Source organism: Carassius auratus, chromosome 31 (genome assembly GCF_003368295.1).
Source record: "Carassius auratus strain Wakin chromosome 31, ASM336829v1, whole genome shotgun sequence".
Taxonomy (NCBI): Eukaryota; Metazoa; Chordata; class Actinopteri; order Cypriniformes; family Cyprinidae; genus Carassius; species Carassius auratus.
The window spans coordinates 1,991,648-2,017,895 of record NC_039273.1 but is presented as its reverse complement, the minus strand read 5'-3'; the positions used below and the strand labels follow the sequence as shown (position 1 = coordinate 2,017,895).

Genomic DNA, 26,248 nt, shown 5'->3' with positions numbered 1-26,248 from the left:
TTGTTTCAAACCTGTATGCATTGTCATTTTTACAAGATATTCTTATAATGTATGTTATATTTTAATTTGACTCTGTGTGATGTCATCTCTCAGGCTGCCTGGAGGTTTTACGCCACAAACCTGAATCGTACGGATCTCTTTTCGACATGGGACTATTACGAAAGGACCGTTTCTGTGCCCATGTACAGGTATTTGTGCTTCTGCATGCATTTCCTTCCCCCATCCGCCTCTCTCTCTCTCTCTCTCTCTCTCTCTCTCTCTATCCCAGCATCCCTCTGGGTGTCAGATGAGATCTCCTCAGACGTCTCTGCATCGATCTGCTCTCTGACTCTTTTTGTGCAGCTCGTGAAGGTTAACAGTGCTGCACACACACTCCCTCTCTTCATACCTGCGTATACAGCACATGTTTTATTCATACGTCATGCTTTGATATCAAATGTGGGTTCAGCAGGCGATGCATGTGATGTTGCATGTCACATGTGAAGTTTCAGCTGATAATGCTGCTTTTGAGTGATTCGAGAGAGTGGAATGACGTTAAAGCTTTAGAATCACGTGTTCTTGTTGTGCTTTGTGCAATACAGCAAACCAATGTTGTTGATGAACTTGAAGCATCTGAACGCAAACAAAGACTGTATTTTAAAATACTTTATTTATCAAGGCTTTACATTTAATTGATCAAAAGTGATGGTAAAGACATTTATAATTTCTGTTTCAAATGCATGCTGTTCTTTTGAACTTTCTGTTCATTGAAGAATCCAGCAGTAAATCAATAAATCAGTATATTATTCTGATTTCTGAAGATCATGTGACACTGAAGACTGGAGGAATGATGCTGAAAATACAGCTGTGCATCAAATAAATAAATTACATGTTAAGAGATATTCACATAGAAAACAGCTGTTTTAAATTGTAATAATATTTCACAATTTTGCTGTTTTTACTGTACTTTTTTTATGCATAATTTTTATTATACTTTTGTTCAATGAAATTCAGCCAAAAATTCACAGCACAAGTTTTTTCTTCCAAAAACATAAAAATCTTTCTGAACCCAAAACAGCTATTACATGCAAATATACATTTTATAATTCATATGGGGTGCATTATAAACTAAATCAGCTTATACTTTTTATAATTTTCTTACAAATGCATTTTATTGTGCATGAAGTAGTAGTATATATGTATTAATAAATGCATACATGTGCAAACGCCTCTTTCTCTGTCCCTCTCACAGTCAGTGGTGTGTTTATTAATAGTACCTTCGATTTCTCTGTCTAAAGATGCTTCCAGATTTGCATAAGCATTGCGCAGCATTTCCTCTTCACACATTAGCTGTGTGCCAACAGTCTCTGTGTGTTTTTCCAGACTCATCCCTCCTCTGAATCAGCTCGATCTGCTGAGAAACCTCAAGAGCAAATCCGGCCTCTCCTTTAGGTGATGATGTAAAAATGGTGTTTTTAAATGCACTTTCATTTTTGATCCACTCAGATTAATAGTGTCCTCATGTGTTAATGAATTGCATCGTGCCATTTCAAGCTAAGTTCATGCATCTTAATAATTATTAGGATGTTGTAAAAGGATTGCATTGCGTTCAAAAGTATAATGTTCTTTTCTTACACAGAAAGGACGCCCAACCAGAACCCTCTCCGAGGTTAGTAAAATCATGTGCGCTGTACATATAAATGATTTAATATTTATCTGACACCTCAGATGTTGTAATGCTTTCTTTTGCATGCATCACTTCAGTTTCTGTGTCATCTGCACCGCCTTTGCAGGATGTGTTTCATGGACATTGGTTGTGTGCAAATATTTTGCCAGTCTATGCATGTCCACATCAATGGGCACATTATTTAAATGTATGTGTGTATTAGTTTGACCTTGTCTGTGTACAGACAGATGCCTGGCGTTTAATGAGCCAAATGCACATGAATACATCCACCCACGTTTCAACAAAACACTGAAACACATGTGGTGAAGACAGTGAATCTCTACAGGAAACACTTTATTACAACCATTAATCAGTAGTTCATTCAGATAGGGATATGAATAAAAATTGTGTTTTACTGCTGATTGTACTCAATCTCATACACTTACTAATTGAATTTCGGTTGTTTAACAGCTATGCACACACATATATATATATATATATTTTTTTTATTATTATTATTAATAGATTTATTTTTATTCTAAGCTATTTGAACAAATGGATTTTGAAAATAAATGTGTTTATTTAAATGAAATAAATTAGATGCATATAGTTAATAATAAACTATGCCATGTTTTTAAGTACAGAAATCAGACCTGTTTCACAAATATGCATCACATTAATTTATTAGTTTATGTTAAAACTGAGTAATCCAAATGCTTGGAATTTTTATATGCAATTCAAATGCATAAATCTCAAGTTTATGCTTAAATATTGTATTGAGTTTAAATTGAGTGTGGAAGCAGAATTAATGACATGCTTTTGAACTAATGGAAATTTAATGCATGCTCAAATTGGTGATGCAATGCAAAATTAGTAATTTATGCATGTTTTAATTAATTTTTCAGATATATTCTGGATTTGATGAAGTAAACATGGAATTACTTTCATAGCCATGCAATCAGTATACCTAAATCAGCATCCTTGAAATTTCTCATCCAATCAGAATATGTAAAATGGTAATATTCGATCCTATTATGCATTTTACCAAATCAGTAAAAAAAAATAATAATAATAATCTTGGGTGAATGTCAACTTATCTAGTGAAGTTTTATAACTTTTCAGATCATTTTCAGTAGTTTTTCGGTGCGCTTTCCACAATTACTTTTTCCTAACATTATAACTATAGCCTCCGCAAACCCTCGTTCTCTAACTTCTGCACTCTTTCACACTTCACAGTCAGAAAGTGAGTCTGAAAGAGCGTGTGTTCTCCAGCCCGAGAAACTCCGCGAACAAAGGGAAGAACTCTCCTCAGGGCCAGCAGCCCCTGCGATGCTCTCCTGACAACAGCATTGAGAACAGTCCCTCCAAAGTACCCAAGAGCCTCAGCTTTGGCGACCGCAGTCGGGCCAGACAGGCCTTCCGCTTCAAAGGAGCAGCGTCCCGCCAGAACTCAGAAGGTGAGGGAAAGCAACCCGTTCCTGTGTCGCCTCATTGGTCGTATCTGTCTGCTTTGGTCGTGGTTTTGTAGTTGTAGAAATGTTACAATTGTAACAGAATGTAACTTGAGCAGAATGTTACAGTATGGAAGTTTTAGACTGTTACATTTGATACAATTGTTACAGAATTTTACTGAATATTAGGTTAAACTTTATTTTAAGGTGTCCTTGTTACAGTATAATCATACATATAAGTTCTGAGTAATATTAATAACCTTCATGTGCTTACTATATGGTTAAGGTTAAGATTAGGGTTATTTGCATGTAATTATGCATAATTAATTTTTATTATTATAGTAAGTACAGGTAACATGTAACAAGGACACCTTAAAATAAAGTGTTACCGACTATTAGTTCAAGTTCAAGTTCAAGTCTGCTTTATTGTCAATTTCAACATGTACAGTACATACAAACAGAGAATGCGTTACTCTCAGACCCCCGGTGCACACAGATAACACTATACAATAAGGGAATGTAAAAAAAAAAAGGCATATAATAAAATGAAAAATAAAGTTAAATAAAGCAGCACAAGGCAAATGACCGATATAGTACAAATCAATGAACTGAACAACAGTGCAGATAAAATATTTTTAGTACAAAAAAAAAAAATTCTTATTAAGTCTAATTAAAGTGAAAAGTGACAAAGGGCTCAAGAGCAGTTATTATATTAAACTGACTAATGAGGTAGTGGAATGTTGTCAGTTCCATGCTGAATGAGGTAGTGAGCAGACCAATGCTGCACAAAGTGACTAGTGCATGCCATCATATAATTAGTCTATATAATTTTATTACATAGACAAAATCTTACAGAACAGCTGTTACAGAATGTTACAGAATATTACATACAAAAAATGTTACAGAATGGTAGATGTAGAATTTGCTACGATCATTACAGGATGTTACATTTGTTACAATCGTTACAGAACATTACATACACATAATGTTACAGAATGGTAGATGTAGAATTTGCTACGATCATTGCAGAATGTTTAAGTTGTTACAATTATTAGAACATTACATACACATAATGTTATAGAATGCTAGTTGTAGAATGTTACATTTGCCATGATCATTATAGAATTTGTTACAATCATTACAGATAGTTACATACACATAATGTTACACAATGGTAGATGTAGAATGTTATATTTGCTACGATCATTGCAGAGTGATACATTTGTTACAGTTGTTGCAGAATGTTACATACGCATAATGTTAGAACATTATAGAATGTTACTAATCACATTTAAAAGTTGTTGATTCAAACACAACAAGTGACAATCATGAATCACACAATCAATGTTATAGTTTGTATATTTGAGGTCACAGTAGATATGATGTCAGTGAAAAACTAGTTTCTGGATAAGGAATTATACACTGCTCTTATGTATGAGATCAGACATGTCCATGTTCAGTGTAAGTGAATAAGAATCTGCAGTTGAGAAGACGTGAAGTCAGAAACTAGATCCAGTCCAGATTCAGAATCGAGTACCACACATCAGGATTCTTATTCTGTCTTTCTGTTGTGCCATTGCATGTGATTTTTGCAGTGTTGTATCGTGATCAGTGTAATTCTTTGCTGTCTGCATTATTTTTGTGCATATCAATTTGATCTTAGTATAACCGAGTTAAATGTCGCTTGCTGCAAGTGTTTTTTTGTGCAGAAACTTTGAAAGTTCATGAGTAGACAATTTTGAGCTAAATATTTTATTAGCTAATACGTGCAATAATTTATTTAAGCTATTTAAGATAGTTTTATGATTGGTATGAATAAAGTATATGATTTCATGACATATATTATGGCATAAATATATATAATTTTACATACCAATCATAATATTTGGCCTGAATCGTAAGACTGTGTGTTGGAATATTGAAATATAATTTATGAAAAGGTTTGATCTTTGGTTACACTTTCCACAAAGTGCAAGTTCACTGATTATTTGTGGTTTTCAGAAACCTTGACATTTTATTGAATAATGTACGGTTTCAGATGGATAAATACAAAGGCAGTCAGCGGTGAAAACCTAATAAAACTCTCTGACAGAATCATGTGGATGGCAGATTGTGGAAAGGTTGACCTTTTGTAATCCATGTGCACGTTTATGATTTTCCCCTCGTTTTTTCCGATGAATGTGGATCCTGATGCTGTCCTTTCCGTTTCTATGTTGGATGCTGATGCTAAAGTGTTCATTGAGATGCAAGAGGAAGATTTGAGACACAGGAACTCTCCAGGTCAGACAATTCAGATGGGTCGGTCTCCCATTCTACCTCTTAAAATCAGTCAAACTAACCAGCTTCAGTCACAGCAAAGCCACCAGTCTGCAAAGATGCTTTGAGTTTGGTTTGGGCTATGATTAGCATATTGCTTATAGCGGTATCACACACAATCATGGTGTTGTTCTGAATATTAACCTGTGATTTCACTAGTCTGGTATATTTCTTTTAATATTTGACTGGGTTTTATTCAAATAAAGCTCAAAGGTCTCTTGACTAAAGCTCTTTTGATTAAAGCATGCTAAATGTATTCATTAATTAATTCCATCCATTTAAAACTACAGTATGTAAGATTTTCCATTCTTAAAGGACGGCATATCTCTCAGGACTGCTGGGATGAATTGAAAGAGATTCAAATCAAACTTTTGGTGCTGTTTTAAGGCATCCACATCATGAATAATATTGTTGATGCAACTCTTCTCATTCGTTGTGAGGGTCAAATATATCTCTATTTAAAGTTTCTGGTCTTAATGTCCACCAGTCATTCAAAATTCCTCAGCCACTTATCTCAAATCTGATTGTCTGATCATATTGAAATTTAGAAATATGTGCATGCATGTCTTAAAGAGACAGTACACCAAATTTGGCGTATCTTAGTCACTAGGTGATGCTGTAATAAGCAAATGTTTGTAACTCAGAAGCCATACAAGGTCACATTGCACTTTCAATTGGAAAAAATTCCACCATATTTAATTTCCTGAAGAAACCTTTTCCAAACTGAATAGGTCTTTGTTATGATTGACATTAAATGTTCTTAAAAAAAGAAAAAGAAAAAAAAGAGAGTTATAAAATATTAAATAATTTGATTGTTTGGCAGACACAAGTTAATGCATTTTTCAGGAGTATGCCATATTGACTAATAATCCGGTTTCTAGTGAACACAATGTGCAAAGTTAACAGATTTTGGTGCACAAGTACACCAGGACAATCTGAGGAGATGCACCAAATTTCATTCCATTTTGCCTAGAGGGCGCTACAACTTGGAAGCTTCATAACTTCACTTGTTGATTGATTAAAATGTGATTTTGTCTGGATCCAGTTCTTTACTGAGCTCATCACAGCGGTCTGAGAATATGCCAGTCTGTGAGGTCTTACCTGCATTGCATGCTGGATTTTCCATTGTGCTTTTCAACAATGAAAAGTTTTAGTTAAAAATATGACGTGTTTTTCTGTTAAAATGCTTGCATCTTTAAGATACCTTTGAAAACGTTGAGCATGATGAACTTTTTGTTCATTGCTTTATTCAAAAATGTATTATGCTCTAAACTGAAATCTTTTTTTAGTCAATACTTTTATTTTTGCATTCTGTTTACAATGAATCTTTGACAAAAGGAGAAAAAGGTGCTGCTAACCGGTCAATGTGTAGTTATCAGTTTAACCCTGTCACTAAAGTCCCATCGACTGTGAAATAGAGTTAGTCAGTCATGGTACATTGCAGAAACACTACATTTCATATTGCTCTTATTTGTTTTACACTAATCTGCATGAGATATTTTTGATGCAACTAAACCTTCTATATTTTTTTCATTCATTATTATTTTATGAGTGATGATTTTCTTTAATAGTAACAGAATATTAATGATTTTTTCCCCCCTAACTTTTAGAAATTTCAACTAGTCATGCTTCTTTTTCAGTAATGATGCTGTTAAGTTCATGAAATATCTTGCATCGTCTATAAATTGCTATCAAGATGTCAGATGGGTAGCATATATAAAGGCAATCATAGTAAGAGAAAACCTTGTGATTGCACGAATGTCCACCTGATGTTTTGATATCATGCAGAATTAAATTTGCATCTTCACTTGAATCTCATTTAACTGTATTGCAAAAACTTTGAGTATGTGTATCTGAACATTTCATTTCACTTCACGCAAGAAAGAGTGCGTGCCATTTCTCTGAAGGTGAATCGTTTATTTGAAGCACTGAAGCTTTGGATAACTGAACAACTAAATCTGGTTCACCTATTGTTTTTTGCAAACTGTTCTCCTTGGTGATTCAGAGAATGCATGCAGCTACCAGTTATGACAATGAAAAAAATCAAACATATCAAGAAACATGAAATGAATACTCATGGCTCCTGACGATATATTGAGGCCTTATGAAGCGAAACAATTGGTATGTGAAAGAAACAGAACATTATTTACCACATAATTACCTTTAAGTTTTAATGACTCTAAATCAGTGGTGAGTCGTGACCCAAAAAATGGGATGCAGGTCTGTTTTGTTAAAGAAAATATGACCTGTATTGCATTAAATGCTGGTTACAGAGTTGGTATTGTGTTGCGTGTTCAACATAAAACCAGCAAAGAATCGTGCTTTTTAAACCAACTAGCATTAGTGAAATCTGATAGCAATTTTTCAGTGTCCTTATTTAACATCTTTAATGTAAATAGCACTTGATTTGCTATATTATTATGTGGTGTGATTTTGGGTCACTGTATGGCTTTATTGTTTTCTGGGCCACAGTTGTCTTGGGTTTCTCCCATGATGCTCTTCTCGTGCCTTTATAAAGATGGCATTGCACTGACCAGTCTGGTGTGGTACTGAGTTGGTTAATGGCTGTGGCTCTGTTAAGTTTAGTTTAGGGATGGTTTAAGGGGTTTGTGCACTAACTCCAGAGTCCTGCTGTCCGTGTTGTGTTTTTTAGAAGCCAGCCTTCCTGGAGAAGACATTGTTGATGACAATAAGAGCTGCCATTGTGAGTTTGTCCCTCAGGATTTAACGCCGGGACTAAAAGTTACCATCAGGGCCGTGTGGTAAGCAAAGATGAGACAGGCAGCATCCACCAGACGTGGAATATTATTGATAAAACTACAGCAGTCTGCATCACATAATATTAGCTCATAAACTGTCCTGAATGTAAGTTACAAAACATGTTACATTCAGTCTTTTGAATCCTTTGTTGCATTCACACTTTCATTGCTCACATCATGCCAGCGACTCTTATGAGATATTTGGGTCAGTATCAAGCCTGATAAAAAAATATATATATATATGTGTGTGTGTGTGTGTGTGAGAGAGAGAGAGAGAGAGACTCAGTTATTGAGTTAATCTCACAAAAGCATATATTTATATTTTATTGCAAGCACAAATTATGAAAAATAAAAATCCCAATGGTCCAGGGTTATTGTAGTTAGCTAAAACTACTACTAAAAATGTTTTTCTTTATTTAAATAAAATAAAAATAATGTTATTTTAATTACTTTTTCTCATTTCTTTTTATTTAACTTGATAAGATAAAATATATAAAACTAAAACTGAAATAAAAATTGATAAAACTTATATGGACTTAAGAAATAATAAAAAGCAGATCACAACAAAATTAATAAACTTTATTAAATAATTGAATTAAATAAAATGTAATTCAAATGAAAATGAAAAAGGGAAATCTAAAAATAGAAGTTATTCAGAATATTAATAATATTAGTGCAAACTGTAATAGTGTATCTTTGTTATACTAAAATAAGACGGGTCCAAAAAATCTGTGTTATTTTATTATCATTATGATACTGTTATAGCTTTAATTAACACTTTGAATTAATTTCCTTTTTTAAGTTTTACTCATTTTGTTGTGTGCTTCTGTCCTTTTTATTAATAAAAAGAAATATATGGTTTAATATAACCATATAGTTTTTTTTATTTTTTTTTATTTTTTTTTACATAAAAAAAGCTAGATTAAATAAAATAAGTACAATTAAGATTTTTTTTCTTATTATTATTTGGTTTTACTTCAAGTAACAAACTAGCCAAATTAAAATGTTTAAAAAAATTAGTTTAAAAATGATTTATTTATATATTTTCAAGGCATATTTGTTAGGGTTTTAGTAGAAGTAGGTAATATTACCTGAGCATGTGCTCGACAGCTTCTCAGCCTTTGCATTTTGTGTAAAGTGTTTTAAGCGTGATCATGTGTGTGTTGTTTCTCCTGCAGCATCATGAGGTTCATGGTGTCCAAGCGAAAGTTTAAAGAGAGTCTGCGTCCATATGATGTGATGGATGTTATCGAGCAGTATTCGGCCGGTCATCTGGACATGTTGGCACGCATTAAAAATCTGCAGTCCAGGCAAGAGCTTCTCTTTCTGTCCTCACACACTCTTCACAGCGCTCGACTCATACACACTCGACAGTGGTGTGTTGTGTTGTGTGATGCATGGCTCAGTTTCCTAAAGGGCTCTCACTGGTTTGATGTTCATATCTGTCTGAATCATGTATGTTTATGATGCCCAGTCTTCAGTGGCATAATGTGCAGTTTTATGTGTTCAAATGCTTTCATTGACAAACATTGTCTACATTTATATTTACTGAGATACAATATCATGATATTTTAGCAGTTCGGAGCAGCATTTGTGGGTCAATAATGATGTGACACTTATTTATTATTGAGAGATCTATTAATTTAATGTAAAAGGCCATTCATACTGTGGAGTTAAAACAATTTTAACTCCGAAATTGCTGGTCAATTTCACAAATGCTAGACTAGAATAGTGTTTGCTTCATTTCCTAATCATAAAACCCAAAGAAAATAATTCAGAAGAGATGCAATGGTGTTTTTTTTTTTTTTAAACAAACAAACAAAAAATTTAATTTGAAAAATAAATGTGAAGATTTATTTTTACGATTTGTAGACCTAACATTTATTTAAAATATTTAATATTTTATTAAAATAAAATCAGAGGAAATGTGATATTCATGATTCAGAAATTGGTATTTGTAAAAATATTTATGTAAATTTTTTTACAATTAAATATGTTTAAGATTTGCACTCTTAAGATGTGATGAAAACATTTAATTTTATTTTATTAGATAAAATTTTTAAATATGAAAGTTTAAAAAATTTATATAGAATTATAAATTTATTTTAAAAAATCATATAATAAAATCTTTAATATTTAAAGGGGACATTAAAACAGCAACAAAAAATATTTTATTTTATTATATATTTTATGATTTCTTTTAAAATATTAATATATATTATATTTTATTGTTTATTCTTATGCATCTTTTATTGAACTTGTCATTAAATTAAAGTTTGATTGAAAATAGTAATAAAGTTTTTAAATGCCATATAAAACCAAAAACATCATCATTGACCCAATGCACCTTAAAAAACAACACTTCTCAGTGTACATTCAGTAAAGTAATCTAACACAGTCACATCCATCTGGTTTTAGGCCACTCCTCCTGTATGTATGAAGAAATTGATTTGACGTGTAAATATATTCCTGCTTTAAAACAAGCACACATTTTGAAAACATTTCTGACATACCTTCATCACTTTTTATGGGAATGAACTCTGTGGAGTTTGTCTGGAATATATTTGGAGGGTTTGTTGGTGTGTGTTTGCGCCGCTCGTGTCTCGTCATTCTGCATTCTGCTGTCCTCTACTCTATTTGCTTTGCCAGGTTAGATATGATATTGGGTCCTCCGTGTCCCAGCACCCCTCGCCCAAAGAAGTGTTCAACCAAAGGAACCAAAGAGTCGCCCCAGTTGTCTTCTAGGTTAGGACTCCCGGGCCTGCGTTAGATCTCTCTCGCTCCAGAAAACAACTAAGAAACCTGCTTCTGTTTCAGACTACATGGCTAGTAGAAACTGAGCTTGGCTCATCATCATCTAAACAAACTAGTCTTTTATTGCGTCGAGCCTAAACGCTCCGGGCGGCTTCTGATAATTAACTCTTCATGACCTTGTTTTGTAGAGATGTTTAGTCGAGGGGAACCAAATATCGCCTTTCGGTGCGTTACTAGTCATGTAGCTGAACTAAAACTGGTTAAGCTAGTTTGCCTGCACCGCTGTGTGGAAATGAAGAGTTGCGGCAGCAAGAAGCAGCAAATGGAGATGGTTTTTCCTTTCATTTAGCGTATGCATGACGGCATGGCGTTTTCAGGCATGCCACATGATGCACAATATGTTTTCTTCACGCTTGATTCTTCTACATTTAAAGCAACACATCCGATGCCGTATTTAGTAAAGTGTCTCGGATCAGACGCACCCCTGCTAGTGTAGTCCATCAGCTTTGGAGGATAATGTGTCAAATGTGCGGCTAACACTGTAGTGTGCAACTAAGAATGTGATTTCACATCGACACATTGTTCCAAAGAGGCAGATATCAACAGAAAACGTCCGTCTGGAGGGCCTGACTCTTTCTGTCCAATCACCTCTGTCTGTCTGTCTGTGGACACGCCCCCTCATTATCATATCCCTCCCTCTGCATGCATTCAGTGATTTCCCACACTGCTTTGTGCTTTAAAGGGGTCATATGGCGTTGCTAAAAAGAACATTATTTGGTGTATTTGGTGTAAAGCAATGTGTTAATGTGGTTTAAGTGTGTGTTTTTTTCATATACTGTACATAATTGTTTCTGGACAAGTTTGAACTTTTATAAAGAATATCTCTTTGGATTTGAGACTTTAGTCTTTGCAGCTTTACAGATCTTCTTTATGCACCAAGAGCTTTTAACACTCCAGAGAGAAAAGACCAATTGAAATTGCATGTAATGACCCCTTTAACATAGAATACATCGTTTATTATTTCTTTAAACTGCGATTTTATACATCTCTGATATGAATTTTATTATTGTAACAGATCAGACAATGTGATAGATGTGATAGATGAACGATTATGTATGTATTATATGTCAGATAATAATTGGTATGTATTATTTTTTATATTTTTATAATATATATTTAATTAAAATCAGTTATATTGAATAATGTGATAAATGAACAGATATTTGATTGATGTGTTTTCACCGGTTGACATATTTCCTCCTTTTTTTGACTTTGATGCGTTGTGAGGTTTATTATTCTAGATGTTTGATGTCTTTGATTGTTAGAGTGGATCAGATTGTTGGTCGAGGTCCTTCAATCACAGACAAGGATCGTCCGAAAGGATCCACGGATGCAGAACTGACAGAAGATCCCAGTATGATGGGACGGCTTGGGAAAGTGGAGAAACAGGTCAGTCACATCGATAAGAGATGAAATAAATCATATCCACTGATGCCTGTCTGTCTGTTTATTAATCATGGTCAACTCTTTTCAGTAAACCTCTATATTAACTTATTATTGCTTGCAGAAAGCTCAACTACTACAACTTTTTTATTTGTTTATGTGCATATTTATTTTTAGAGATGATTACTTATTAAGTGGTAGTTTCCAAAATAAATTATTTATTGCTGTTTCTTAATAAATCAATTCTTAAAATATCAAAATCAAAAGAAATGACTTTTTTCATCATCAAAAACATTTATTATTTAGAATATAAAATAATATGGTACATAAAAGTTAAAAAATTTTCTTGTTTTAAAATCATAACTATGATGTTTATGTATTGAATTATGTTTTAAATCAGAACTACATTTATTTATTAATTTTATCATTAATAATAAGTAAAATGTTTATTTTATAAATTGAAATAATTGGTTGTTAGTTATATATTGAATTCACTTTTCATCATAAATAAAATGTTTTTTTTATATTGAATATTTTTTATATTTTTTATATAGAATTAATGATGAAAAAAGTGTTTTTTATGTATTGATTGAATATTTTAATTATAGCGCAAATGTTTATGTATTGAGTTCATTTTTAAAATCATTTATTAATGACTTTTATCAAAACTAAAATATTATTTTACTACAATTATTTATTAAACTATTTATATTTTTATATTATTTCGATATCCTTTGGAAATTTCACCAGGCTGCTTTATTTTCTTTGTCCTAAAATAATTGCAATATTATTTTTTTATTTTATCTAATATTAATAATAACTACACATGAAAAAAACAACAAATAATAATTCAAGCAAGGATTTAATTTGACAAACTTTGCATATTCTCCTGGTATAATCAATGCAATACTTGTATCCATTTTCACACGCACAAAAAAAATGCTGCAAAAATTAAACTTTATACATTTCTGCGTAGTACATTAGTTCAAAGACTAATTTTAGTTTACTTTGTGATTCACCCATAACCATAATGAGGTCATGCTCTTTTTTAAGGTGATGTCAATGGAGAGGAAGCTGGATTTCCTGGTCAACATCTACATCCAGCGCATGGGCATCCCACAGTCTGAGACGGATGCGTACTTCGCCTCTAAAGAGCCAGACCCGGCGCCGCCGTACCACAGTCCGATGGAGCACATGGTGAAGAGCGGCTCCATCACCAAAATCATCCGCTCCAACAGCTCAGCAGACCAGAAGAACTTCGACCCGCCGCCGTCGACCTGCATCAACCACCACTGCCCTCCCTCTACATCCTGGCACCTTCACAGCCGCCCCGAACCCACACAAGGAACGTCACCCACAGGTGACCCCTCGCTAGTGCGCATCCCGCCGCCTCCTGCCCACGAGCGCACGTCCACGGGCTCTCGCGGAGCTGGACAGCATCACGCATCTCGAGGCGAAAACGGACGCCCGCTGGCTCTTTCCCAGCAGCAAGCCGGAGCCGAGAGCGACACGTCCATATCCATCCCCTCGGTGGACCACGAGGAACTGGAGCGCTCCTTCAGCGGCTTCAGCATCTCGCAGTCCAAAGAGAACCTGGACTTCCAAAACAACGCCTACTTCAGCGGCGTGTCGCGCTGCAATAAAGTCAGGCCGTACATCGCCGAGGGCGAGTCGGACACGGACTCCGATCTGTGCGCCCCGTCGCCACACTCCACCACCGGAGACGCCGCTTACGCAGACAGAGCATGGTCCGGCCCGAAGTAAACCTCACGAAGCCGGGATTCGACCAGCATCTGGAGCCAAACACGCACTGGAGGACTGCATTTGCGTGGTTAAGAAAATGCATCATCTTCCAGCTCCACGAGTGGAAAGACGAGTGGATGCAGTGAAGATGCAATGGCTTCTGATGTTTATCCATCAGCTCATGTCGGGACAAGGATGGATTTTTTAACGTGAGAGACAACTGGGAGATTGGTGCATCGTTAAAACCATCTCATGGATATCACATCGTCAGCTGGTTAAAGCGATCGTTCACTCAGAAATATCGCCAACAACGTCCTGTCGTTATTTACTCACCCTCAATATTTTGAGGAAAAGTTCTAGCATCTGTCAAGCTCCAAAAACACCATAAAAATATCATAAAGGTATATTTATTTCATTTGGCAGATGCTTTTATCCAAAGCAATAATGCATTCAGCTAGGGCTGCACATTATTTTGCTCAAAATAATATACAATTATTAATAATGATTATCACTTTATTAAAAAAATCTTCTTTTTTTTTTACATTTCATCAGAATTGTTGCGCTCTCACAAAACAAAACAACATCAAATAGATTGGTTCCAATACAGCAAAAAAAAAAAAAAAAAAAAAAAAAAAAATATATATATATATATATATATATATATATATATATATATAATTATTTTTTTTATTTTTTTTTTACGCATTTAAAAATATAGATTTGCCCTCCATATATTATTCCCCTTAAATATATTTTGGTATATGAAGGATAAAAAAAAATACATTTTCAATTTCAAAAAGAATATTTAATTGAGCTTCACTGTTTACAACATTTATTTAGCATATATTTAAAATATATTGTGACTAAATCCACAAGCAAACCCAATTATATATACAAGTACAAATGCCAAATTAAAATAACATATTTTGGGATAAATAACCAGCAGAGAAATATCACAAATAAATCCGGATAAGCAGAAATCATGATCACGATTCAAATACATTGTGCAGCCCTACATTCAAGCACATCTTGGATTCGAACCACAACCTATTGCAAGTCTTCTGCGCTTCTGAAATCAGTGACACATCAGTCGTTATTTGCTGATAAATGACATGAGGGCGAGTAAATGATGAAAGATTTGAGATTTTAGTGTGAACTGTCCCTTTAAATCATGTCTCTGTAGTACCATGTCGTCCATGTTCGCTTGTGAATGTACTTCACGACAGCTTGTGAATTTTAAAACATCTCTAAACCAGGTCACTTTATGTAGATCACAATATTCCCTTAATTAATTACCACGGCTAGAAAATTCACTTCGAGTACATATGAAATATAAAATATCAGTCTCTCAAGTTTACAGTTTTTAATACTCCCTGGATTAGTAATTTGCATGTCAATTAATAAGGAATATTTATTAGGAATAGTTAATTTCATACTGTAAATTAATAGCTTCTTGAAATAAAAGCCTATTTTCTGCAAATATTGTTCTTTTCTAAAAGATACTAAGCCTTCCGAAGCAATACCTAAAACTTTTTCTGTAACATCGAAAGTGTCCGTTTCATAATGTAAACTTCACAATATAAAATCTTCTAATTTTCTGATAGATACCATCAGAAAACATGACGGACAGATGTAGTACAGTATACAGTTGAACATGAACTAACTGTTTAGTTATTTAGTTGAATCTCACTCATGAAACAGGGAAAAACACTAGTTTGAATGCACTAATTTACTGTGATCACACGAGAAATGCACGTGTCGTTTTGCCTTGTTCGGATGTAGTTCTGTAGTCCTGTTGCTTTTTATTGTTTGTTTCATTGGTTAAAACCATACCGAACAAAAATGTCTGTATCAAGACCGGACAGTTGACTGGATTTAACGTATGTTTCCCGTATCTGTTTGATAGCACTTCACACAGGCAGACTGCACATCTCCAAAAAAAGATTCATAATTTTCATCTGCTGCTTGTGGTGGACATTATGGGGGAGACCGGGGCTAGTTGTCACAAAGTAAACATGTTTTATGCTGGTTTGATTTGTTTACAAACAAAATCCTGAAAGTCTTGATTACAAAATGCTATTGCTCAGGAAAAATAGTTAATTTACCTTCATGCATTTGGAAAATGCTTTTATCCAAAGAGACTTACATTGCATGCAGTGTATATCAGTTCATGCATTTGCTGAAATATTGAGCATTGAGACTTTACAATTTTGACTCAGCAAATTAATAGTAAATGTCACAAATAATGACATTAAAATAGAATTAAATGTGAAATTTTGAAGTAAAATTTTTTTTGCAGTGTATGGTGGGGCATGTTGTCACAAAAGGGAACCTCCTGCTGATAGTGATTTGTTATTGAAATACATTTGTTTGAAATATGTAACATAAAAAACACAATTAAAAACCGACATGTGTAATTGCACTTTTGCCTCAAACCCTTTTTGCCCTGTGACAACTAGCCCCGGTTTTCCCAAATTGCATGCAAAAGCAGCAGAATTACTTCTTGAGTTCATATAACATATAAACATTACTGTGGTAAATGACCATTGAACATCATTTAGACTAACAGAGACATATAGATGTAAGTCATTGGTTCAGTTGGGTCATGTGGCTGAAAATACCCTGGTATTCTTTGAAGTACTTGTATTACCATGTATATACCATGCTACATGAATATGGTATTCTCTGCCGCAACTATACTACGGTAACACCACGGTACTTGTTTGTAAGGTACGGTTGAGTTCTGCACATTCAGTCCCAGTGAATCTTTAACAGTGGTATGAGTTGAATATCGTCACAGCTGCCTTGCTTGATTTCACTTTGTTTTCCAAAGAATCTACTGTATTTTGCTAAATTGCCTTTGGTATATTTTATAACGCTGTCGGTTTTGTTGTGTGAAAATGTTAGGTTCTGAAATGCTTGTGAATGTATTTCTAAATGCTGTTGTTTTGCTTTCACTGTTCAGGCTCACAACTCACAAAAGTCATGGTCTTTTTAACAAGAAAGCTGCTAGTCTTGCTTTTACTCCCAAAATGTACCCAATATGATCCTCACAGACCAAATGTTTTGCTTTATGATTGTTAAACGCAAATTTAAGGAAGAAATCTTAGCTTGGCGCTTCTCAGAAACCAGGTTGACTGCATTATTCGCCATCTATGGAAGCCTGTTTCCATCACGAAATACAAAATTAGAAAGATATTTGTGACTTTTTATTACACAGTTCTTACTTTTTTACTTGTATTTCTGATTTTATATCTCACACAGTAATTCTTTTGAGAGTTTGAGTTTATAGGCCAAATTGCCAAATGTAAAATTCTGAATTTACATCTAATTTTGTTTAAATCATAATTCTGAGTTTTCTCATAATTCTGAGTTTTATCTCATTATTTTGAGTTTATATCTTGTTCCTCTGAGTTTGAGTTTATATCTCATTCCTGAGTTTGAGTTTATATCTCATAATTCTGAGTTTATATCTCGTTCCTATGAGTTTGAGTTTATATCTCATAATTCTGAGTTTATATCTTGTTCCTATGAGTTTGAGTTTTTATCTCATAATTTTGAGTTTATATCTCGTTCCTCTGAGTTTGAGTTTATATCTCATAATTCTGAGTTTTTTATCTCGTTTCTATGAGTTTTAGTTTATATCTCATAATTCTGAATTTATATCTCATTCCTCTGAGTTTGAGTTTATATCTAATAATTCTGAATAATTTTTCTCATAATTCAGTTTTATCTCATAATTTTGAGTTTATATCTTAAAATTCTGAGTTTATATCTCATTCCTCTGAGTTTTAGTTTATATCTCATAATTCTGAGTTTATCTCGTTCCTATGAGTTTTAGTTTATATCTCAAAATTCTGAATTTTTATCTCATAATTCAGTTTTATCCCATAATTTTGAGTTTATATCTTAAAATTCTGAGTTTATATCTCATTCCTCTTAGTTTGAGTTTATATCTCATAATTCAGTTTTTCCCCTCAGAATTGCGACAAAAAAAACGATATAAATGAATGACAGCATTCTGAGTTTATATCTAATAATTTTTTGTTTATATCTCATAATTCATAATTGTTACAAATAGAGTTTGAATTTAATGTTTTATATATTAAATCTTGTAATGTGTTTGTTTTATATCTCATAATTTTGAGTTCGCCCATGCAATTCTTAGTTCATATCTTATTGTATTTCTGAGTTCTCTAGCAATTCTGAGTTAATATCTCATATTCAGGTTATAACTTGCAATTCAGAGTTTTATCTCGCAATTATAATTTTTTTCTCAGAATTGTGAGCTATATGCTCAGATTTATGAGAAAGTCAGAATTACATGATATAATTTCAGAATTGTGGGTCATGAGATATAAAATCATAATTATGATATAAACACCGAATTACAAGATAAAATATATAAAACATTACATTTATTTTATTCATTAAGTTTACATCTTGCAATTGTTTTTTCTTTCATGGCAATACAAAATATTATTACAACTTTTTGTGTCACAATTCTTTGTTTATTGTGTTGTAAGTTTATATCATACAGTTCTAATGTTTTTCCACATAATTCTGAGAAAAATGATTCGAACTGCAAGATATGAAGTCAGAATTCTGGCTTCCTCACAATTAGGTTTAGTTTCTTCTTCTTTTTTACACAATTCAGCTCATATCTGTGAGATACCATAGAGCTGTGAGATAAAAAGTGACATTTACCTTTGAGGTGGAAACAGCCTTGCATACTCTTCGGTAGACAATCGCATGAATCCAGTGGAAGGAAAGTTTGTGATACTACACAGCCCGTGCATGTCACACATCCCACAAGCCTTAAGTTTCTTGTCTACGTTTGACACTCATGCGATTCACATCGACAGAAATGTTGATTTACAGCTTTAGCTAATCTCATTTTATCTTCACGCCTATGTTTACTCGACAGTCTCGGATAAAATCCACGACTGCTGTTTTTCACAAATGATAAGCACTGTTGTCTTTTATTTTTCTTCTCAAGAAAAGTAAACGCTTGCCGGCATGTTTTAAACCGCTGAATGCCATATCTATATAGCTTTTGATTATTATGTAGCATATCCGTCGTGTAGTCACTCAGATCCATGAGCTCATGGGCAAATGTACAATAAACTTTGTATATCAGAAAGTTCAGATGCTGCTGTCATTCATGTTCATAGGCTTTCTAGTTTAACTGGTTATTATTTTATCTGTTGAAGATATCATTTGGAGATTATAAGCAGTGCTGGCTAGTAATTGATTACGAATTGAAGTACTTGTAGTACTTGTAATGCATAAAATCAAATTACAGTAACTTTATTTATGGATTACATCATTACATAATAATGGCAGTAAATTATTTATTTCTTTCTTTCTTTTAGACTTTTCTTTCTAAATGATCCTACCAGTTTGGGAAACCCATGTGTAATGTTTAATGCATTTCATAATGCTGTTTAATATGTTTTTTTATCAATATGGTAAAAAATAATTCCTTTTAATTTTATTTGATAAATGAGTTAGGTCAAAAGTCATTTTTCCCCAATTGATTAATCACAGTATATTAAGAGTTGTTTTGTATGAAAGTTTGCTTAAATGTCATATAAATATGCAAATGAGGCATTCTAGAATTAAATATGCACTAATTTGCTTACATTTCCAGAACAGAAATCTGAACTTCTGATCATTTAATTTTTTTTGAATATTTTAGATCTTTAATATGTTAGAGCTTTAAAATTTTACATAAATCCGGCAAATGATATATGAACAAGAAACTCTGCAAAAACCTTTAGAACATAGATAAGGATAAGAAATAAACAAGTGTAGTTTATGTTTTCTTTCCACTAGTCTATTAGGTCAAGTTATGAATGTTGGCTTTTACTGTATGTGAATGCTCCAAATGAACTCTAAAGTGAATCAAACGCTTTTAAAGCAATCTCACAAGGTTTGAGTGCAGTTATTGCAATGCAATTCACTTTATATTAAATACAAAATAGTCTGGAATCACCTTTTCATGTTTGTGCAAGCCTAGTATTTTTAGCAGTATCAGGTGATTTTTCTAACCTGAACATGTTTTTGTGGGTTTATTATTGCATTAATGTAAGTGAAAGTGGAATCTTGGCATGCATGTAATGGTCCATTAGCTGACTATTGAACCGTAAATATGCACATAAGTCTTGCACACACATGCACTTACTGTACACATGGATATATGCATGAAGAACATGAATGTGGAATAAAACATCTCAGATGTGGGCAGGGCATCGTGTCACGTAAAGTGTGATGGATGCCTGTGCCATCGATGAAGACTGTGCATGCAGATGAATGGATGTGCTCTGTGTGTATGAAGCTGGATGTTACTGGAAGGTTCTGAAGGTCCCAGATGCATTAAATGGATGCTGAGTGTCTTACAGTAAGAGAAAAGCAGTCCTTTTTTCCATGGGAAGTATGTTTAATGTGTGGGTTTGAGAGGTTTACTTCCAGTCAAGAGTTCATTCTGCCATAGAAATGTGTTTTTCCTTAAATGCATGCAAAATTAAAGCAGAAGAACTGATGCATCTGAGTTCTCTGCTAAGAGTGTTGAAACACTTTCATTCTTCATGATGTGGTTTTGATGGATGTATGATCGTTCTGAGTGATGAGGGACAGAATAAGCTGAAAAGAAAGTGTTTTTGGAAGTTTTCAGGACAAGAAAAAAGAACAGAGTGGGAAACCGATCAAGGACAATGAAGATCCTCTGAGAGACGCTGTCCAGCAAACAGCAGGAAAAGAAATGCTTGCGTGTGTGTAGAGTTTTTATTTATTTATAAAGAAAATAAAGCTTAATATTAGTTAATAAGAAAAAGAATCTTAAAATGTCACAATGCAAAAATTTCAAATATTCATAAAACATGGCCGTGTTTTAATTATTGTTTTAATAATACATTCTGGATTATTGCATGACAAAAATACATTTAAATAAAATGGCGACACAGACACACACATAATATCCATTTTAGCTAAATGTTGATCTAAAATAAGAAACACAGTTGCACAAAATTTTTTGAAATGAAAGTGTGACATATATAGATATATATATATATATATATATATATATATATATATATACATAGTTTCCTATATTACAGTTAAAGTGATATTTCCATCTATGCCTCCGAACTTCATTTCCCACAATGCACTCATGTGTTTATCGTTGAATTAAACCATAGACTGTTTAATTAAACTGATCTTTCGATCTTTGCCGCCGAACCACATTTCCCACAATGCACCAAAAATCGCCAACAACTTCCAGGAAGTGTTTATCACTGACCGCTGCCAACATGGATTTAATGAGCCATCAAACCGTGAACAGCATCTGACTGACTGACTCTCCCAGCTGTGTTTTTATAAACTACCGTGTTTTATATCGTGATCTTCTCTGGAGCTCATGACCGCTGACGCTGTCGAGTGAGCGCTGAAGCTAAGCTACGCTAAGCTAACTGTACACAGTGTTGTGTTTGTGATGTGAGCTGGTCGACAGTCTGATATTGACGATGTACACTTTATTATCGGGTCTCTACAAATATATGTTTCAGAAGGACGAGTATTGCGTCCTGATCCTCGGTCTGGATAATGCAGGAAAAACGGTAAAACTAGTAATGAACAGTTAAGGCCTCCCTCAGTAATAATATGCTAGTTACGTTAGTAGATGTTTGTTTACATTTGTTGTTAACATTTTTCAGAAAACTCATTCTGATTTAGTAAAATTTTGGGGGTTTATGAGGAACAATAATCCTGCCTATAAAGGTGCTGTAGGCTGCTCACTGCAATATTTTTTTTACTTAAATGCTCACTAGTTAGGTAACGTTGGTACACTAGGTTTTGCATCTTTTTCTGTTAGGCAGCTCCTTTAGATCCACACTAAATATGATGACTAGAGGTTTTTATGTTGACTGCTCACTTGACCTGCTTTTTTATTGAACATTTTAGACGTTTCTGGAACAAACAAAAACAAAATTCAGCAAAAACTACAAGGGCATGAACCTTTCGAAGATCACGACTACAGTCGGCCTCAACAGTGAGTAATGCTGTAAACTTTTTTTTTTTTTTTTCAGTAACTTTTTTTTTCTATAATATTTTTTATTTATTATTTTTGTATTTTGAGAGAATTTCAAGGTACTAATTAATATTTATCAAATAATTATGATACATTTTTCCAAATAGGAAATAATACACATTTCATTAATGGCAGTTGCAGTAAAAAAAAAAAAAACATCTGCAATTCCACTAGATTCCTATACAGCTCTCTATAAAGAGGCTTATAGTTGTTTTTAGACATAATTACTTATTTTTATTATGTTGTGGATTTGGGCATATATTTAGACTTTTTGTAAAGGTTTAGATTATTTTAGTTTAAATTTTTTTTGTTTGTTTTTTTACATTAAATGTTTTTATTTTGATATTTTTTGAGTTTAACCCCTTTATTGCTGAGCACTGTTTTTCTGCATCGTGAACACACAAAAAAATCCTTTATTTTTCCATGTTTCCCATTCATTTCCAGTGGTGGTCATTTTTGACCATAAACAACACAAATGTGACCATTTACAATATTTTATTTTATTTTTTTGTGGTCACATAGCGAATTTCGTACCATTCTGATGAAATAGCGAATTAAAAAAAATGACCGAACACCACCACAAGGTTAATGAATTAGTCTTGTTTCTGTTTCAGTCGGCACCATTGATGTGGGAAAAGCTCGTCTGATGTTTTGGGATCTTGGAGGACAAGAAGAGCTCCAGTCGTTGTGGGATAAGGTGACACACATCATAAATCTGATCCTGCTGCTGTCACTGCATCTGGAGAGCTTGTCAGTTTTCCCTTGTGAATGCATTGAATATCCCTAACGTGTTATTCATCATGTTTCAGTACTATGCAGAATCTCATGGGGTCATCTATGTCATCGACTCCACCGATGAGGAGCGACTGGGAGAATCCAAGAACGCTTTCGGTGAGTTTTACTGCGACGGGGATCAGTTCAACCCTGTACAAGCAGCAGAATTTGTTCCATGTTATTCTGATGAGGGTTTAATTATCTGCTCCCATGCAAAACCTGTTTTACTCCGTAAAGTAAATGAGATGATTAGCTTCATCAGTGACAATCTGTCTGCTAGTAAAAAATAAATAATATAAATTGAGCACAAAAATAGTCAAAGGTTGTTCTTCATATAAAATGCAGGCTTGTTTAATCAGACTGCATTTTATTATATTAGAAATAATTAATTATGTTGAAGCATCGTGTTCCTTTCCATTGATTCTTTACTTTTCTGTACTTGGTCTTAAATGTGAACCTTGAGAAACCCTGAAGTGAGAAACTGTTCTGAACCGAACGGAGTAAATGTGATTGTGACGGGCATAGACAGATGATCTCGTCCTGAATCCGTGTCTAATGACGTCATGTTTCCGTCCTACAGAGAAGATGATCAGCAGTGAGGTATTGGAAGGAGTTCCTCTTCTTGTGCTGGCGAACAAACAGGACGTGGAGGTATGAACTCAAAACCATCTGTGCGCTTCTCATCAGTCTGTAGGTGGTGCTGTGCTCCTTTATTTCCACACTGTGTTCACAAACAGTCCTGACTGTCTTCTGTTCCTCAGAACTGTCTGTCTGTGCCCGACATCAAGACGGCTTTCAGCGACTGCGCTCCCAAGATCGGTAAAAGAGACTGTCTGGTGCAGCCCTGCAGTGCTTTATCAGGGTACGTCTGCCTCGTTTATTATTCAGTGTTGTGAGGAAGCACTGCTGTGTTCAAGCACTCCAAAGAAGAAAAAAATATATATACAGTACAGACCAAAAGTTTGGAAACATTACTATTTTTTATGTTTTTGAAAGAAGTTTCTTCTGCTCATCAAGCCTGCATTTATTTGATCAAAAATACAGAAAAAACAGTAATATTGTGAAATATTATTACAAATTAAAATAATAGTTTTCTATTTGAATATACTTTAAAAAAATAATTTATTCCTGTGATGCAAAGCTGAATTTTCAGCATCATTACTCCAGCCTTCAGTGTCACATGTAACATCAGTCGATCACATGATCATTTAGAAATCATTCTAATATTCTGATTTATTATGAGTGTTGGAAACACTTCTGCTGTCTAATATATTTGATCAATAAAAGGGTAAAAAGAACTGCATTTATTCAAAATAAAAATTCTAATAATATATTTTCTTTACACTTTTTCTTTATCACTTTTTATCAATTTAACACATCCTTACTGAATAAAAGTATTGATTTTATTTTTAAGAAAAAAAAATTACTGACACCAAATTACTGACCAGTAGTGTATATTGTTATTACAAAATATTTATATTTTAAAAACATAGCTTTTTTTCTTTTTTTTTTTATTAATCAAAGTATCACATTCTAAAAAAAATATTAAGCAGCAGAACGGTTTCCATCTTTGATAATGAATAATCATATTAGAATTATTTCTAAAGGAAATCATGTGATAATAATCCTAAAAATTCAGCTTTGCAGCACAGAAATAAATGATCATTTAAAGTATATTTCAAAAACAATTATTTGAAATTGTAATAATACTGCTTGATGAGCAGAAGAAACTTCTTTCAAAAACATAAAAAATAGTAATGTTTCCAAACTTTTGGTCTGTACTGTGTGTGTGTGTGTACATATATATATATATATATATATATATATATATATATATATATATATATATATATATATATATATATATATTTGTAGTTTATATTTGTGTAAAAAACTGTGTGCATCGAAAGGTCAGTCACAGAGTCGGTGATTTCTATAGATTATTTTCTAACACTTTATTTAGTCTGTTTTTTTTCCTTTTCATAAATAGATGTAACCTCATTTTAAATGCATTGCAATAGCGTTTAAACAAAAGGTTTGTCATGTGTTTTAATGCGTTTCTAAAGGTGTAATTATAATGTATTTTAACTGTGGTTTCAATTATTCATGAGATCATACGATGCATTTTAAGTTTTATGAAAAGGTCTAATTAATGCATTAAACCAATTTTATTAAAAAATAAATGCATTTAATTCAAAATAAAGCTTTATGAACTGTTTTCTGATGTTAAAATGTTATATTATATTAGAATAAAGGATTATGTTACACTGAGTAATGATGCTGAAAAAATACAGCTTTGATACATTTTACCAATTACATTTATAATATATATTCACATAGAAAAGAGTTATTTTAGATTGTAATAATATTTCTACATTTTTACTGTATTTTCAATCAAATAAATGCTTCCTTGGTGAACAGAACTTGATTTTTACTGTATTATCCTGTAAATGTTCTGAAGTTTTCTGCACGGTTGTGTTTTTCAGGCAGGGCGTGAATGACGGCATTGAATGGATGGTCAAATGCGTGATCCGAAACATTCACCGTCCTCCCAGACAGAAGGACATCACATAGAGCGCTGTGTGTGTGTGTGTGTGTGTGTGTGTGTGTGTGTGTGTGTTTGAGAGTTCAGAGAGTGGATGCAGTTACTTTGCAACATGTAAGTTATGATATTTTTGGGTGATACTCAGAGTTTGATGTCTATGTTGTGATGCTGTAGATATTCCTATGCTAAACTGACACTAGTTTTGTTTTCTTTCTGAAGAGTTTTTAGTTTGTCTTCTAAAACCTTCTTTAAAATCATGCCTTCAGATTAAACCGGTCATTTATGAAAGCATTCCTCAAGAGTCAATGTTTTTAAGACCCGACAAATCGAAACTTAATTTCTGATTACTATCCAATTCTATAATAAATGGAAATGAAAGTATTTGTGTCTGGGTTTAATCCGCACGACAGATGGTTCCCCAACCCTTACAAATCCAGGAAATGTCTTGTTTAGTCAGGACTGGCTTTTATTGATTGACTTTTGTCTAAGCTGAATGCATTTTGCATGAAGGCAGTGGTGAATCACCTCAAACCCAAACTACCAGACATTCCCAGTTTGTGTTTAATCAGCTGATCAGTGGTGTTTCAGGCAGACGTCACTATTACTGTTGCTCATATTTAGTGTTTTCTGTTGTTCTGATCTCTAACACGAAGTCTTAACATTGAGTGTTTGAGAACGATTGAATCAGACGGCTGTTTGAGGACAGCAGACTCGGTCAAGACACTCTTCGCA

At 33.5% G+C, this 26,248-nt stretch overlaps 2 protein-coding genes across 3 annotated transcripts in view; both read left to right on the top strand.

Moving 5' to 3' along the window:
• Positions 1 to 14,665, top strand: part of kcnq2b (potassium voltage-gated channel, KQT-like subfamily, member 2b) — a 35,332-nt gene extending 20,667 nt beyond the window's left edge. The window contains exons 8-16 of one of the 2 annotated variants that reach the window (XM_026212943.1): positions 94 to 188; positions 1,363 to 1,431; positions 1,619 to 1,648; positions 2,882 to 3,102; positions 5,329 to 5,376; positions 8,066 to 8,174; positions 9,350 to 9,481; positions 12,251 to 12,374; positions 13,422 to 14,665. In XM_026212943.1, the coding sequence (XP_026068728.1) occupies positions 94 to 188; positions 1,363 to 1,431; positions 1,619 to 1,648; positions 2,882 to 3,102; positions 5,329 to 5,376; positions 8,066 to 8,174; positions 9,350 to 9,481; positions 12,251 to 12,374; positions 13,422 to 14,132 (1,539 nt within the window). In that variant the 3' untranslated portion in view covers positions 14,133 to 14,665. The remainder of the gene's footprint in view (positions 1 to 93; positions 189 to 1,362; positions 1,432 to 1,618; positions 1,649 to 2,881; positions 3,103 to 5,328; positions 5,377 to 8,065; positions 8,175 to 9,349; positions 9,482 to 12,250; positions 12,375 to 13,421) is intronic. The other variant, XM_026212944.1, reaches the window with a different exon arrangement.
• A 6,704-nt stretch (positions 14,666 to 21,369) lies between these two features.
• Positions 21,370 to 25,897, top strand: arfrp1 (ADP-ribosylation factor related protein 1). The gene is made up of 7 exons (XM_026212942.1): positions 21,370 to 21,727; positions 22,071 to 22,158; positions 22,812 to 22,894; positions 23,007 to 23,088; positions 23,552 to 23,622; positions 23,733 to 23,833; positions 25,458 to 25,897. Exons 1-7 carry the CDS (start codon positions 21,635 to 21,637, stop codon positions 25,543 to 25,545), a joined length of 606 nt encoding a protein of 201 aa, XP_026068727.1. The 5' UTR covers positions 21,370 to 21,634; the 3' UTR covers positions 25,546 to 25,897.
• The last annotated feature ends 351 nt before the right edge of the window (positions 25,898 to 26,248 follow it).

Coding starts and splice junctions, on each gene's coding strand:
- arfrp1 (XM_026212942.1), top strand. CDS start 21,635: ATGTACACTTTATTATCGGGTCTCTACAAATATATGTTTCAGAAGGAC. Junction 22,895..23,006: donor TCCAGTCGTTGTGGGATAAG/GTGACACACATC, acceptor ATCATGTTTCAG/TACTATGCAGAATCTCATGG. Junction 23,834..25,457: donor CCCTGCAGTGCTTTATCAGG/GTACGTCTGCCT, acceptor TGTGTTTTTCAG/GCAGGGCGTGAATGACGGCA.